The sequence below is a fragment of the Columba livia genome, chromosome 3 (genome assembly GCF_036013475.1).
Source record: "Columba livia isolate bColLiv1 breed racing homer chromosome 3, bColLiv1.pat.W.v2, whole genome shotgun sequence".
In the NCBI taxonomy this organism is placed as follows: Eukaryota; Metazoa; Chordata; class Aves; order Columbiformes; family Columbidae; genus Columba; species Columba livia.
In genome coordinates, this window is record NC_088604.1 from 15,477,895 (window position 1) to 15,492,286 (window position 14,392).

At 41.1% G+C, this 14,392-nt stretch overlaps 1 protein-coding gene across 5 annotated transcripts in view; it reads right to left on the reverse strand.

Moving 5' to 3' along the window:
• LPIN1 (lipin 1) overlaps positions 1-14,392 on the reverse strand; it is an 82,083-nt gene that overhangs the window by 49,146 nt on the left and 18,545 nt on the right. For 4 of the 5 annotated variants that reach the window (XR_010471111.1, XM_005506845.3, XM_065055905.1 and 1 more), the window contains exon 2: positions 10,168-10,224. Coding sequence is in view for 3 of the 5 variants with exons in the window: in XM_005506845.3 (XP_005506902.3) it covers positions 10,168-10,224 (57 nt within the window). In the remaining 2 variants the exon portion in view is untranslated. Of the gene's footprint in view, positions 1-9,403; positions 9,594-10,167; positions 10,225-14,392 lie in introns of those variants that run through there. The other variant, XM_065055900.1, reaches the window with a different exon arrangement.

Consider the following 14,392-nt stretch of genomic DNA (forward strand, 5'->3'; position numbering starts at 1 on the left):
ATGGAACACAATCCTGAATTGTGCTATTTCTGAGGGGGTGGTATCCTCCAGCTATCACTGTCGAGGACTGCTCTAACATGCTCTTTCACTATGGTGTTTCACTACTACACTGAAGTTGAAAGCATGATTGTAACATATTGAATCAAAAACACTGTCTTTCCACAGCCTCAACAACACCCACCCTTCTCTGCTTCTTTCAGAAATCCAGAAGCTGGAGCCTCAGCTTTGGGAAGTACTGTATTGTTTTTAGTTATTTATCATGTCCAACAATCTGCTGCTTAATGTAAAATAACCCACAGAATAATGCTTCACATTTTTGATGATTCCATGTGCAAGGTCATGTTTTGTCTTCCTCCAGAGCAGTGTAAATATAGCCACGATACAAGACGCTGTGGAAAGTGCTGAATGCTTGCACAGCACCAGTGAGCTTCTGTTAACAGCAGGGCACCATCTTTGCCCTTCTGTGCTTTTGTACTCTGTTCTTACTGATGGTGTGACCACAGCGCAGGGCAGTTTTCCTCATATTACTTCTCTGGAACAACCTCTGTCAAATAATTCTGAAATCCTTACTTGTCTTCGCTGCACTTCACTCATAACTATTCTCACCAGTTCCATCTATCTAGAGGACCAAGCACTAGTAGATAGTCTTCCGTACCATCCAAGCCTTAGCGTGATCATGGCTGTGGTTTTGGCTCAGCCCAGTGCAGAGTTTGGGGGACAATATGGTCAGGGACAGTTCCTAAGAATAATCTGGAGTTACCCACAAAACTAGATGGCTGAGGGAGTTCAGGCAGGAGGCAACGCTTTGCCACTGCAAGAGAACAGTTCCTGGCGGTGTCATTTCCAAAACGGGAGTGATGAAGTTCTGAACTATTACCGTTTTGTTCCAGTAACATTTCCCCCTTGACAGGTTTATTTCTGAAGGCATTGTGTTGGGCAACACAAGCTTTTTTCCTGAGATTTGTGTTAAAACCTTCCACAAACTTTCAAAGAACCTGCTAATGGAGATTTTTTTCTTTCCACTCATTTGCTGGTCTGTTCATACCCGTCCATTGTTACCTGACTCATGATTCCTGTCACAAAGAGCTTATAGTTTACACATTCACTCTGTGTTTGTATGGTTCTGGCAGAGTGGAATTCTAGCCTATGATCTGGCTCATAGTTACCGTGAAAATACAAGTTGTCTTCTCTAAATTAATAAAACTGAGTTTAAAAAAAAAAAAAGTCTACAAGCACAGAAGAGTTTCATAAAACTCAAGAACAGATTCCTAGAGAGCAGTGCCTGCATACATGCAGGGGGGGTAATAAAAAAAAGGCCTTCAGTTCTGACTTGGGACACCAGATTTTCCCAGCAAGAGAGCAAAATAACCACTCAAACCAAAAAGTTCATTATTTAATGCATTATCAGTATCATGTGGCATTTCTCCCACTAAAACTGGAGTTCACGTTCGGGCACATAGTACCTGGGTTATGAATGATCTCAATTGTTAATGCATGCACACCATGCATGTAAAAATGATTCAATAAATAGAAGAGTTGACCTTTTAGTTTTTAATTTATAATGAACTCATAAGCAAAGATGACTCTGGAGTCTCGTGCTGACGTTCTGTATGTTAGTATCAAACTCGGAGTAGCTCAGGCAATATAAATTAAGAGTTGATCTAGTTTTATTCCAGTGTAAGCATCAGGAAGTAGTTGGACTTTGATTCTGTAATTACCTAATTAAATGTCCCACCATCCTAACAAAGGAATAGTTCTCCTAAAGTAAGTAGATATTTTTGTACAATACCTACAGTACCTGTGATAATCTACTGAATTCTCTGTCTGGTTCACATTATTTTTCCCTTTCTTTTTCGTTTCCCTTCAAGTCCAATTATCTAGTACTTCTTCTTGTCCTTCCTTTGAAGGCACAGTAGTGCTGGTTATTGTAGCATGTAAAACCTGGCATTTAATCTGCCTCTTAGTGCTTGATTTATCTGAGAGCTTTAAAAAAATAAAGTGTAAGTAGATGTTAATTAGTTGCAGAGATTTCGAAAATGTTTGGCCCCCTTGACTTTAATTCTTTGCCAGTTTTGTCTGTCCTGCTGATTTTGCTTTGTCTCTTTTCCTGGGATCAACTGTTCCTGCAGTTTCAGTACCAGATGCTTGAGGATCTGAGTAGTAAAAACTCTGAAAAGAGAAAGAATGCCATCCTTGTCCAACATAATCCATACAGGACAGACCTTATTCCACATGAAACCATCTTGCTTTCGGCAGCGTGTTCAATCTGTCACATTTAGGCAGATGCTTCTGATCTGCACCAGCCGTCAAGTCTGTCCCACCTGAGCTCTGTGCACTTTGCCGGCTGCAGGTTTTGGGTTTTGCTTTCCATATGGTCACAGTTCCCAAGCATTGCAATTGTCTGCTGACAGTAGCATGTGCTAGCCAATACACTGCTGACATAATTTCATATCTTCCTTCTTTGGCCTCACTTTTCAGAGGTGAGATGATGACATCATCCTCAGAAGGACTGCGATGTCATCAGAACTACTATAAAGTTTAAGTCATCAGTGAGGCAGAGTGGTAACAGGTGAAAAGGGAAACTGAGAGGATTGTTTTGTTGAATGATCAAATGTGGGACTGTAACATTCCAGGAACTATTGCAGCTGAATTGCGAGGCAGGGCAGAAGGCACTGGTCACGTACCAAAATGCTCATCTGTGATGACAACACGCTTATCAGCTCTAGTGCCGTCAGGGCTTGCGTTGCATAACCAAACTTGATTTTGAACCAAGTACTTTTCGACTTAGTTTTGTGACACATACACTGTTCCCACACACACGCACTGAAAATACAGTCCCAAAAAGGGGATCTGTAGCCAATGACCTTCCAGACAAGTTGTTTTTCCTTCTCAGAATATAACAAGTCTTGATGATGAAAGTTCTCAAAAGAGGCTTTCTTTCTCCTCTAGATCCACATGCAGCCTTGCAAAACCATGAAAACCTCAGTGCTGCCCTTATATCCTAGCAGCTCTTTCCACAGTCAAAACTCAGTTCTCTGCTACAAAATACTTGGCTACTGAGAAACAGAGGCATCTATTGATTCCTATGATCCAAACATTGCCAAAGAAAAAGAGTGTAGGAATATTTGAATTAGGATATTTAAATTAGGATATTTAAATTAGGCTACGTATATCAACCCTGCCAGAGGTCCACTTGTACCAGTCCAATCTCATTAGAAAGTAATTTAGCTCCCAGTCTGTTAATAAACCAAGCTTGAGCTCTCTAAATATAATGTAAGAAAGCTTAGAAAATCTTGAGCCCTGATAAAGCAAAGCAATCACAATGTCTGAGATTAAGGATGTAACAGTGAAATCATCATGTTCTTTCTTCAGCCAAAGCCCAGAATTCCTGCATAGGCATGTTCAAACACAGGCCTGTACTCTGCGCAGGCAAAATACATATTGATGTTTAAATGTGCACACATAAAATAAATAGGAGATTGTATACAACTCAATGGAAAATCCCTCTGTCCTGTTTTGGACTAGCTTTTCATCAGTCCAGTAAGTCTATGCATGACTGGCAAAGTTTTTGCCCAGAATACTGTTTTCAAAGCACAGCAAATCGAAAGCAAGATGATCAGTATTATTTGTTTAGAACAAAATAGTGCAAAACACGCTTTGAGAACTTCAAACAAAGCTGCTCTACTTCCCAGGGTATAATCTTTACTAGTCCTGCATCTCTTGCAAACTACAATAAAAATCTTAATCCTTGAGAGAAAAATATGTTTGGAAACCAGCTCCTTCTGTTGGGAAAATTTTTGCTCTTTTATCAGCCTCATGTCTGCAATTTCTACAGCAGACTGCCTACCAATATTGAATTATCCTCGCAAACAGGTTCTGAAGGTTATTGCTTGGGGTTGTGGAGTAACACATCTTGATTAGTTTACTGCACTGTTACCTCCTTCCTATGCAGACTAGTCCCTCTTTCCTGTAGCTGGCCAAGATGTAACAGCGATAGCCAACTTCAGATAATAAGATAAAGAAACATTTTGTATAAAGCTTTTTCTTATGGTAAGCTAGGCACTAAGTGCTAATAGAGCTCAGTGTGCACTGACAGAAAGTTTCTAAAATCAGTTTTATAATGAAAGTAACAATATCTGGTGTTTCTCACCATGACAGTAAAATTCATTACTTCTGTGCAGACCAAGGTATAAGAGTCGTTGCTCTGTATGTGGCTCCTGGTGAATGAAGGGACACTCTGTCCCTTGCTTGTGGTTATGGGAAGCAGGTTTACTTGGCTTTGAAGACAGAAAATTCTGTACTGTCTCAGGTACTGTCATTAGTTCATGCTGTCATATAAATTGGATGAAAAAGGTTCAGTGTCTCCTCAGGAAAGAGGCAGATGGAGGATTGTGAGGAGAGGCAGACCCTGGCTGCTTTCTCCTGCACCAGTGAACTGATGGGAGAGGCCTCTGCAAGATTTGCCCAAAGTTTTCCTTTTTTTTTTTCTGAAAAAAAGTGAGATAATCCAACCCCTTGCAACTATTTTTTTTTTTTTTCTCTCACGAAGACTCAACTTTCTTGAATATTTGAAGTGGTAGAATGTAACCAAATTAGGGTATTTTTTTTTAAACAACTGTTTAAAAGAGCACTTTTCAACTGTTCCCAGTTCAGCCTGTGCAGCAGGTGTGGATCCTGCCTGAAGGGCATCGCTTTGCCTCTGCCAGGCTTTAGTCACAGCCAGGCAGGTGCAGGGGAGCAGGTCTGGTCAAGAGCTTTGGCACACAGGTCTTTCCACATTGTCTTTTCGTTCCTTCTCATGCACTGAGTGGTGAGGACACAACCTGGCAGCACAGATTTCAGATCTCTCTGATCTTTAGCCTCTAGGCCCAGGTGATTTGGGGGGAGAAGTGAGATATTGTTTTGGGATAACCAGTCTTAGAGGCATCTTATTTCCAATTCTTGGAGATTTTAGTGATTACAGTTTATGCCAAGGACTGCTTGTTCTGTATTTAAAGTATATCCTTTGAATGCTTGTGATCATTTCTTCAGGCAAAATTTGAGCTGTATGGAGCAATGATAATGTTTAAAAATGCACTTGGCTTAAGCACATGGTCTTTTCAGTCTTGCTTGCTGTCTGAGCTGACTTAGTCTTACTGCTTCCAGAATTACATGTTCTCATAAATACATTGTTACTGGTAAAGATCATAGTACCATAGAATCATAGAATGGTTCAGGTTGGAAGGGACCTTGAAGACCATCTAGTTCAAACCCCCCTGCCTTGGGCAGGAACACCTTCCACTAGACCAGATTGCTCAAAGCCCCATCCAGCCTGGTCTTGAACACTTCCAGGGATGGAGCATCCACAGCTTCTCTGGGCAGCCTGTTCCAGTGCCTCACCACCCTTGTGGTGAAGAATTTCTTTCTTACATCTAACCTAAACCTCTTTCAGGTTAAAGCCATTACCCCTTGTCCTATGTAGAAAGTCCCACTCCAGCTTTCTTGTATGTCCACTTTAGGTACTGAGTGGCTGCTATAAGGTGTCCCCAGAACCTGCAGGCTGAACAACTCCAACTGTTTCAGCCTGTCTTCATAGGAGAGGTGTTCCAGCCCTCTGATCATCTTTGTGGCCCTCCTCTGGACCCTCTCCAACAGGTCCATGTCCTTACTTTGGGGGCCACAGAGCTGGATGCAGTACTGCAGGTGAGGTCTCATGAGAGCAGAGCAGAGGGGTAGAATCACCTCCCTTGACCTGCTGGTCACAATTCTTTTGATGCAGCCCAGGATATCGTTTTCTGGCTTTGAGGCTTTCTGGGCTGTGTGCACATATTATCAGGTCATGTTGAGCTTCTCATCAATCAACACGCCCAAGTCATTCTCCTCAGGGCTGCTCTCAATCCATTCTCCACCCAGCCTGTCTTTGTACTTGGGGTTGCCCTGACCCATGTGCAGGACTATGCACTTGGCCTTATTGAACTTCATGAGGTTCACGGGGGACCAGCTCTCAAACCTGTCAAGGTCCCTCTGGATGACATACTGTCCCATCAGATGCGTGTCAACTGTACCACTTAGCTCGGTTTCATTGGTAAACTTGCTGAGGGTGCACTCGATCCCACTGTCCTTGTCACTGACAAAGACATTAAACAGCACCAGTCCCAATACTGACCCCTGAGGAATGCCACTTGTCACTGGTTTCCACTTGGAGACCAAGATATAATGATCGAGATTGTACTGAAATCCCAGAAACGTGTTGGGACACAGAATTAAATCCTGTGCATGCAGTCACAGGACAAGAAATTATCTTTAATTAATTGCACCAGATCTGAGCAATTTCTCAGTAAATAACATTGTTTACTGCAGTCTTTCTCTTATCTAAGCAGTTCACTCTCCTAGTTTAGGCTGAGGACTTTTCACTGGTGCCTCTAAGCTTCGTATTTTAAAGCTGGAACATTGTAATTTATTTTGGTTTTACACCTGTTATCTCTCTTTACGTCTTCTGTGAGGACATGCATATCTATGTGACCTTCTCTTAGGAACTGGCTTCATTTTTATGATTTCTGTATCTGGAGTACTTATATAGTTAATAAATGTGATTTGCTTTGCAAAATCATGAAAATAGTACTTTTTTTCCAGTTTCATGTTCAAATTTCCATGAGTGAGAGAAGTGTCCCTGGTAATGCAATAGTAAAGCCTTCCTTCAAAATATTCTTGAAATTGAGTGTAGTCTTTGCAGAAGTGTTATAAGTGTTAGAGCACTACAATCCTTGATGTGGTAATGGATGCTTTTTTAGAACTGCAATTAAAGGGCATTCCATCTCCAGTCTAAAAATAATTATTTGGAAAAGTAGGTTTAGATTTGCTGTGACAACAATATATCAGCCAGTTTGGAAAATGAACTATTTAATGGAGGAAATGCATCCTGTAGATTGACAGGAGGTATTGCCTTTTTCTGATTTTTGCTGTTGTGTTTAAAGCAGAGCAAAAATTGGAATTTTACCCCAATGGGAAATTTCAGCATTTGAATATTAATATTTGAACAAAGACTGAAATTTAAGAGTCTTGAAGCAGAAAATGCACAAAAGTTTTTGCACGTGAAACATTTATCTTAAAGTGGGGTTATTATGGATACGTAATCTAGCCAGAAGGTATGATGTATTTGAACCGTTCTCAGGAAGCAATGATCCATTAAGGAAATATAACTCAATGTTGAACTAAGAAATTTGAAAGCATTTAGTTAGTCCAGTATTAAAATACTGTAAACAAATGGGTAATCAACTCTGCCTGCTCTATGTATTATTCTCTAGACTCTGCACTTACATAAAATCCAATGAGGATCCATATATTTCTGTTCACAATTTGAAAAAAAGCTTGCAATCCCTTGCACATACATACAAGAACTTTGTTTTATGTTTCAGACATATTTCAACAAAATGTCTGCATTCAAGAACGAGCACACTGTGAAAATAAGTTATCTTTTTTCCATAGATTTGGCAGAGGTGTTTCTTAGAAGCATTTTGCATAAGTCTGTGGAAATCATTTACTTCAATGAAATTAGTGGAATCCGTTTTGTTAGGTCTAGCATGTTCTGGGGAAGAAAGCCTTTGTCCTGGCAGGCTGTGTGCTTTACGTATTCCATTATGCAAATCTGAGAATTCATCAGAGACTTCACCCCCATCCTGCTACCCTCGTTACAGTTTACTGTACAGTTTATCTACTGCAGACAAATCTGCATACCATGAACAGTCTCTCAAACCTAGCAGCTTCTGCCCAAAAAAGCAACATAAGCTTGTTTTACTATTATTCACTCGTCAGCGACATTGTGTTCAGTGTATCATGTGCAAAGAGAATTCCCATCCCAGCGAGTTTACATCCTGAAAAGTATCAGGCCTGATGCTCAGTTCACACAAAGCAACATAATCCCATTCGAGCCAGTGAAATCTGTATTACACAAGCAAAGGGTCTTGCTCATTTTTTTCAAACAGGTGGAATTTTTTTTTTTTAAAGCAAGACTAAGAACAGGCAAGCAGGTAGAGCTTTGTATCAGGCTCTGCCATAGTACAGGAAGAGAACAAAGGCCCGGTCAGAAAATACGTAAAATTATTCTATTTAATAGAATAAAAAGCAAAACCATACCCACAGGTAGCTCAGAGTCATGTCAACGTACATGTCTGCTTCTGATCTGAACACTTCAGACACCCTGTTCTTCCCCATGCCCACCCCCACACTGCAATTTGGGCACAAACAAGCCTCCCTGTGCGGTCATCCTGCTGATATCAGATGTCCCTCCCCTGCAGCCCTCAGTGACAGCCCAGCTCATTCACCCGGCTTGTTTTGCATGGTGCTTGCGTGGGGCTGGGATCATGCTAATTGCTCATCTGCTTTGTCCAGGTCAGATGTAATTTATCCTGAGTAATTCTGCTTCCTGTGACAGATACAGTTTGATAGGGTTTTCTTACTTTCCGTTTCATACTGCTGACATGTCTGCACAGGTGTAAGCACACCTTAGTGCAAACATGTCTTTTGTTTGCAACAACTTCAGGATTTTTTTGGTATTAGTGGTTTGCTAATTTCACATGATCTCCCTTCTATGTAGCACATTTTAAATATAGCACATCCATGTTGCAAAATTCTTCCTCCTCCTTCATACTTTTCTGTACTCTATTATGAGTAATCTGGGACAAACAGCATACTGTTGATATATAAAAATGAATTCCAAATTTTGTGAAAATAAAACATAAACTGATTCTTCTTAAAGTATAATCTTACTGCGAGAATACATTATCCTCAGTTCTTTCAAAGTTACAGCACAAGTTCACATGACATGTTTTGGTTACCCAGAAGATGGTCTTGTAAAGTTCAGAATCCCGCCTGAATGTAGATCTGAATGCTCCTCAAGTTTGGAAAGGAAAAATTACATCCATAGTATTGCTTTACATTCATTTAATTTTCAGATTTAATGTTATCCTTTGCTAATTGGAGCTCCCTCCCTGTTTACTTTACTGGCATTTTGAATTGCCAGATGATACCTTTCTGTCTGCATAGGTCGGCTGCTGAAATAGCTGTCCAAACAAAACCCTGCCAACAGCAACCAACCTCACCCACATTTCAGACTGCCTGTTTGACTTATCCACCTGTCCACTTTAGATGGCATTGCTAGTATCAAATTCATCGTAAAGGTTGGATTGCCAGTTTGTAAAAGCTGACATACCTTCATGGAACTCTTGAGCTGTATCTGCTGAACCCAAGCTTTAAAGCTGCCAGGCTCTACCAACCAGCTGAGGAGCTACATGCAAGTCACTATAGACTCCTGGATCAGAAAGGTTCCTCTGTAAGCTATAGAGTATATCCCACACTGCACCATGTAGGTTGTATGGAAACACAAGTGGGATCCACGTGAGATAGCAGTGTAGCTATGCCAACTTACTTCATCCAGGATAATACGTCTTCTGTTCAGCTAAGCGAATGTGTCTGTGTGGCACTGCTTGGTGCTGGGTAGAAGTGCTGTGGTCCTTCCTGTGATTTCAAACATGTCAGTCCCTAATTACGCTGCCCCACCATCACTGTAAGAGTAGGTAATACAGTCCAGAGTCACTTAGGAAATCATCAGGTGGTTTCCCAGGTTTGCCTCTTTTCCCTCCTTCACCAACCGTTCAGCAGCTGCAGCTCCGTAACTGGGGTGGGAAGTGCTGTTCTCCCTCTCTCTTTGCTCCTCCTGAGTGGTTCTTCTGTCCAGTTCATGGCTGTGTCCCAAGACCAGCGCCTCAGAGATGTGCTTTCTGCCTTCCAGGAGAGCATCAGCAGGGGCATCTGGGCACGTTTTCCCTGGCTTGGGACGTCTCACATTTCACATTTGCCACAGCTTTCCTGATTCTGTTCTTATTGCCCAGGTCAAGTGCCTAATTTCCAAATTTTTGTGCTGTTTCTGTTTGTAACCTACTAGTATCTGACACATGTGAGGGCCACCAGTTTCACAGAGCCACACAGTCTTTCAAAACAATAATAATGCCTTAGTGGACTTATGGTAACAGTGTCCAAAGGGTGACACTTGGACATGCTGCGCTGGGTACCAGAATGTGGACAAGAGTTAACCACTGCCTTATCCTGTTTTCCCAAAGCCTCACCAGGCTTCAAGCTGGGCCTGGCTTAAGGCACTGGAGATAAAAAGCAAATAAACACTTAAATTCCTACGTTTAGGTTGCGAGTCCAGACATTTCGAATCCAACCAGGATCTTTCATCAATGGTATCTGAAAGAAACAAAGAATAATGAGGAATAATACAGTTAATTAACTATGAACAGAACTTAATGTATCCAGGCCTCAATTATGGCTTCCTCTCCTGTGATTCCTTTGCAAGCCACATTGCCCTTGTGTCATCCTCACTTGTTATCTGTATTGAGAGCTGTTCTTGATTCTTTCTTTCCACCATCTCAGTTTTCACAGTTTTGGCAGAAGGATTTAGCCCTCTGCTAGTAGGGTCTGTATCATCAGCCAGAGAGAGCTCGGGAGCAGGGGATCCCTGTGAGTTCTGAAGACACACGGACAACAACAAGCTCTGTTTATTCTTTTGCAGGATGGGGATGTCCATTGCAAAGGATGGAGGTAGACCTGTAATCCCATCCTAGGTAAAAAAATCTTTTCTTATGGCAGCATCCCTAGATCTGTTCATTGTACCGGCCTCTAATACCCAGCAGGACAGGAGAAGGAATTTTGTAGGACAAGAGCAAAATTCAGCCCCTTTGGAGCAACCTGGAGTTCAGGGGCTGTGTATCAGAGCCAGGACTTTAATCCCTGAGTCATCCCCTGGTGACAGGGATCACAGGAGCCTCAGCAGAGTGGCTGCACTTTCAGAGTCAGCCATGAAGGTGAGGTGGCACACACTATCACAACCTCTTTCTGAATACACAGAGGTATGGTGACTTCATTTTTAAAGAAGCCAGAGTAGCAAGACATGTTGAAATAGATTAATACCTAGTCAAAAGGGTAAGCTCCCAGTTTTGCTGGAGATGATGGGATTCACGTTTAAAATAAAAGCAAAAGCTATTGAAGAGAAATTCTGTACTGCATTTTTTACTTCTTATTCCATAGTGAAATTTTACACTGAGAGGACTAATTCTGCAGAATTGACAAATATGATGATATGAACAAATAATTTGAAAGATTTCTTTTTGGTGTGTAGAAAAGTTAACATTCAAATATAGCCAGGTTTGCTGGTGATGTGCGTTCTGAAAACATTCATATTCCCTCATATTCAAATCTCAAAATTTTTTATTAGCACAAATACTTACTGGAAAAGAAACAACCTCATTCTATTCTTTATCCTCACGTTATATGGCACCCAGCACATTCTGTGGAATCTTACTGAGCAAATAGAAAAGGCAAGAAATGATGCCTTTTCTGAACTCTCATTTAAATACAGCTAATGAAACAATAACAAATAAGATGGAATCAGATATAGAAAAACAAGCATTACAGAAATCAATTCACCCAGTTCTGGGAGGTGCAGTTCTTAAGGGTTTCATTAATGTTCATTACACTCACTCACACACTCTGTTATATGTATAATTAGAATAACATTTCATGTGGGTCACATGAAAAGCAAGATTGGGGTGGCACCATCAAGAGAGGACAGTAGAGGTCTGGCATGTAGCCCTTCTCTATTCACCATAATACCTTACACTTGAGCATTCCATTAGGGATTGCACCACGCTATTCAAACACAATTTACCAAATCTCTCAACAACCTTATGGGCTAGGAGATATTATTAATTCCAATTTCCAAATGAAGAAACTGATATACACCCTGATTAGATCACTTACTCTATATTACAAAGGAAGTCTAGCATCAGAATTAGAAACAGATCTCTTTCCATATGGCCCATTGTTTTAACAAGTCTATCCTTTCTATTTTCAGAAGCAGAACAAAAATACCAGCATCAATGATTAAATGATCAGAAATACCGCTACAGGCTAAATTATTAATTGAAATACAAATGTGTGTTTTATGCAAATGCTAGGTTTCATATAATTACATTTTTCTGTTGCATGTGCCTGTTTGGGGCTAAAATGCATCTTGCTGCTTTGTTGACCAAGGTGGTGGCTTGAAGAGATCATAGCAATTGGCTGCTCAGGGATAACATTAAATATTTAGAACATGAAATATCAGATAAAATTCACAGTGTTTATATACTTTATGTTTGTATTTCTGGTGCATGTAAATACATATGGTATATGTGTTCTGTATTTTGCTGGGGCAAGTTTCATCCCATTTTACATGGTCTGGGATGTGTGTCTCTCTTCAGTCTTTGTCACTTTTTGAATTCCAGGAGCACTTCCACCTCCCAGGGAGAGGTGCCAGCCCCATCCATGTCTTGGGCATGTAAGAAGGAAACCCAGATGTGCTGTCTAGATGCAGTGTTTGAGGAACAACTGGGTTCATTCCCTGGAAAATGCCCACCCCACAGTTTGGCTGTAGCCTCCAGATTTCCCAAGGGAAATCAGCTGTGCAAAACAACAACTAGTTAGGTTCCAATCCACCACCTATGCACACTGCTGGGTCAAGAATAGCTGCTTTGGGGATGAGCTGGAGGGAGCAGCTGCACTGGCAGGCAGTACACTAGGAGGTGACACCTTCTGACTCCCAAACATCAGGAATATGTTGGCAGAATGAACCAAGGTTTTCCTATATTAATTCATCCCTTCCTCCTCTTTCCCCAACATTTGCAGTCTGATCTGGAGTCCATCCTGCTGTAAAACACCTCATATGAGTACATTTCTTTTTGAATATCTATAGTAATGAAAATATTAGACTGGCCCTCTCTTTTTCTTTTTCTCTTTCTTTCTTTCTTTCTATCTTTCTTTCTTTCTATCTTTCTTTCTTTCTTTCCTTCCTTCCTTCCTCTCTTCCTTCCTTCCTCCCTCTCTTCCTTTCTCTCTCTCTTTCTCTTTATCTCTCTTTCTCTCTTTCCTTCTTTCCTTCCTTTCCTCCTTCTTTCCTTCCTTCCTTCCTTCCTTCCTTCCTTCCTTCCTTCCTTCCTTTCCTTTCCTTTCCTTTCCTTTTCTTTCCTTTCCTTTCTGTCACTTTTATTCCCTCTTTCCCTCTCTCTTTCATTTTATTTCTTTCTTAAAAACCAAGTTCCTGACAAATCACATCCACGATTAAATAAATAAATCTCTGAACACAATAATAGGAACTGCCACAGGAAAACAGTACATGTCATTAGCAGAAAAGTCAACAGTGTGTCGCAACAGAGTTGGTAATTGTACAATAGTGCTGTTGCCTCTGCATTCAGTTCCTCTGGAAAACAGTGAGACAGTCCTGTAAAACATTCTTTGTATGCTGGTGTAACAACCACGCGACTCTCCAGGATCCCTGCCAGCAGTTTAAAAGTACAGTTAATGTTGCAGCTAAGAATTTGATCTTTAGAGTTGTCTCATCTCTGGTCCTGCTTGCATTTGAAAAACAACCCTAAGGAGTTTTCATTCAGTCCTGCTATTAATGGAAAAATTTAGCATTTACTGAATGATATTTTGTCCATTGTTTAGAGTGACTGTTATAAATCCACTGTCTGCCTTTACTGTTTAGTAGGCTTGGAAATGCAAACTGACATAAGTAAAATATATTTTAAAGCAGACAGAATGCATAAAATCTTTTCTTCAGCTGTGCCAGTCTCTGCAGTCACCCTGCTGACCTTAGAGAACAAAGCTAACGTAGGGAAAAGATGACCTGGCACTTAAATTAGTGAAATAGGACCCAAGGGCTATTCCTGTACAAGAAAACTAAACAGAGTCAAGGCACAGGGGGAGGCACGGGGACACTCTGGTCTGTGCCCTGACGCTGGAAGAACAGCGCCTGGCATGTCTGCAGCCCGGCCAGCTGGCAGCTCTCAGCTTGGGAATGAGCACAGAGCATTTGAACAGGCATCTGAATTTTGAACATTGAGGGCTGAAGGAGCTTCATAGCCTGGAGGTGACGAGATCACTCCAGGTAGCATCAAAACCAGATGATGGTCACTGCCACTGTTTCGTTCACTAGCACCAGCATAGCCAAGAGATCCAGGCGTCCACGGAGCTACCCCACCTTTCTTCCTTCCAGGAGTGTGAACATATCACAAGCCTTGTTGCTCAATTCTCCTTGTATCTAACAGGAATAATATCCTCCTAAGTTGCCAGAGTAAATTCATTAATAAAATTCGTAAGAGAATTGCAACTTTTGGTGCAAAGCAAAATTTGCCTTTTAACTCCTAAAGAAAGGCTTTATGACCCTATCTTGGCCAGTCTGGCAGCATTAAGCCAAGCTGTACTTTTCCAAGCTAATTATGAAGCATTTAAGAATTAAGAGATTTCTTATAGCTGACAGAAGTTGGAGTAAAACAGGAGAGGATTCAGAGATAACAGGTATTACAGTATAATATCT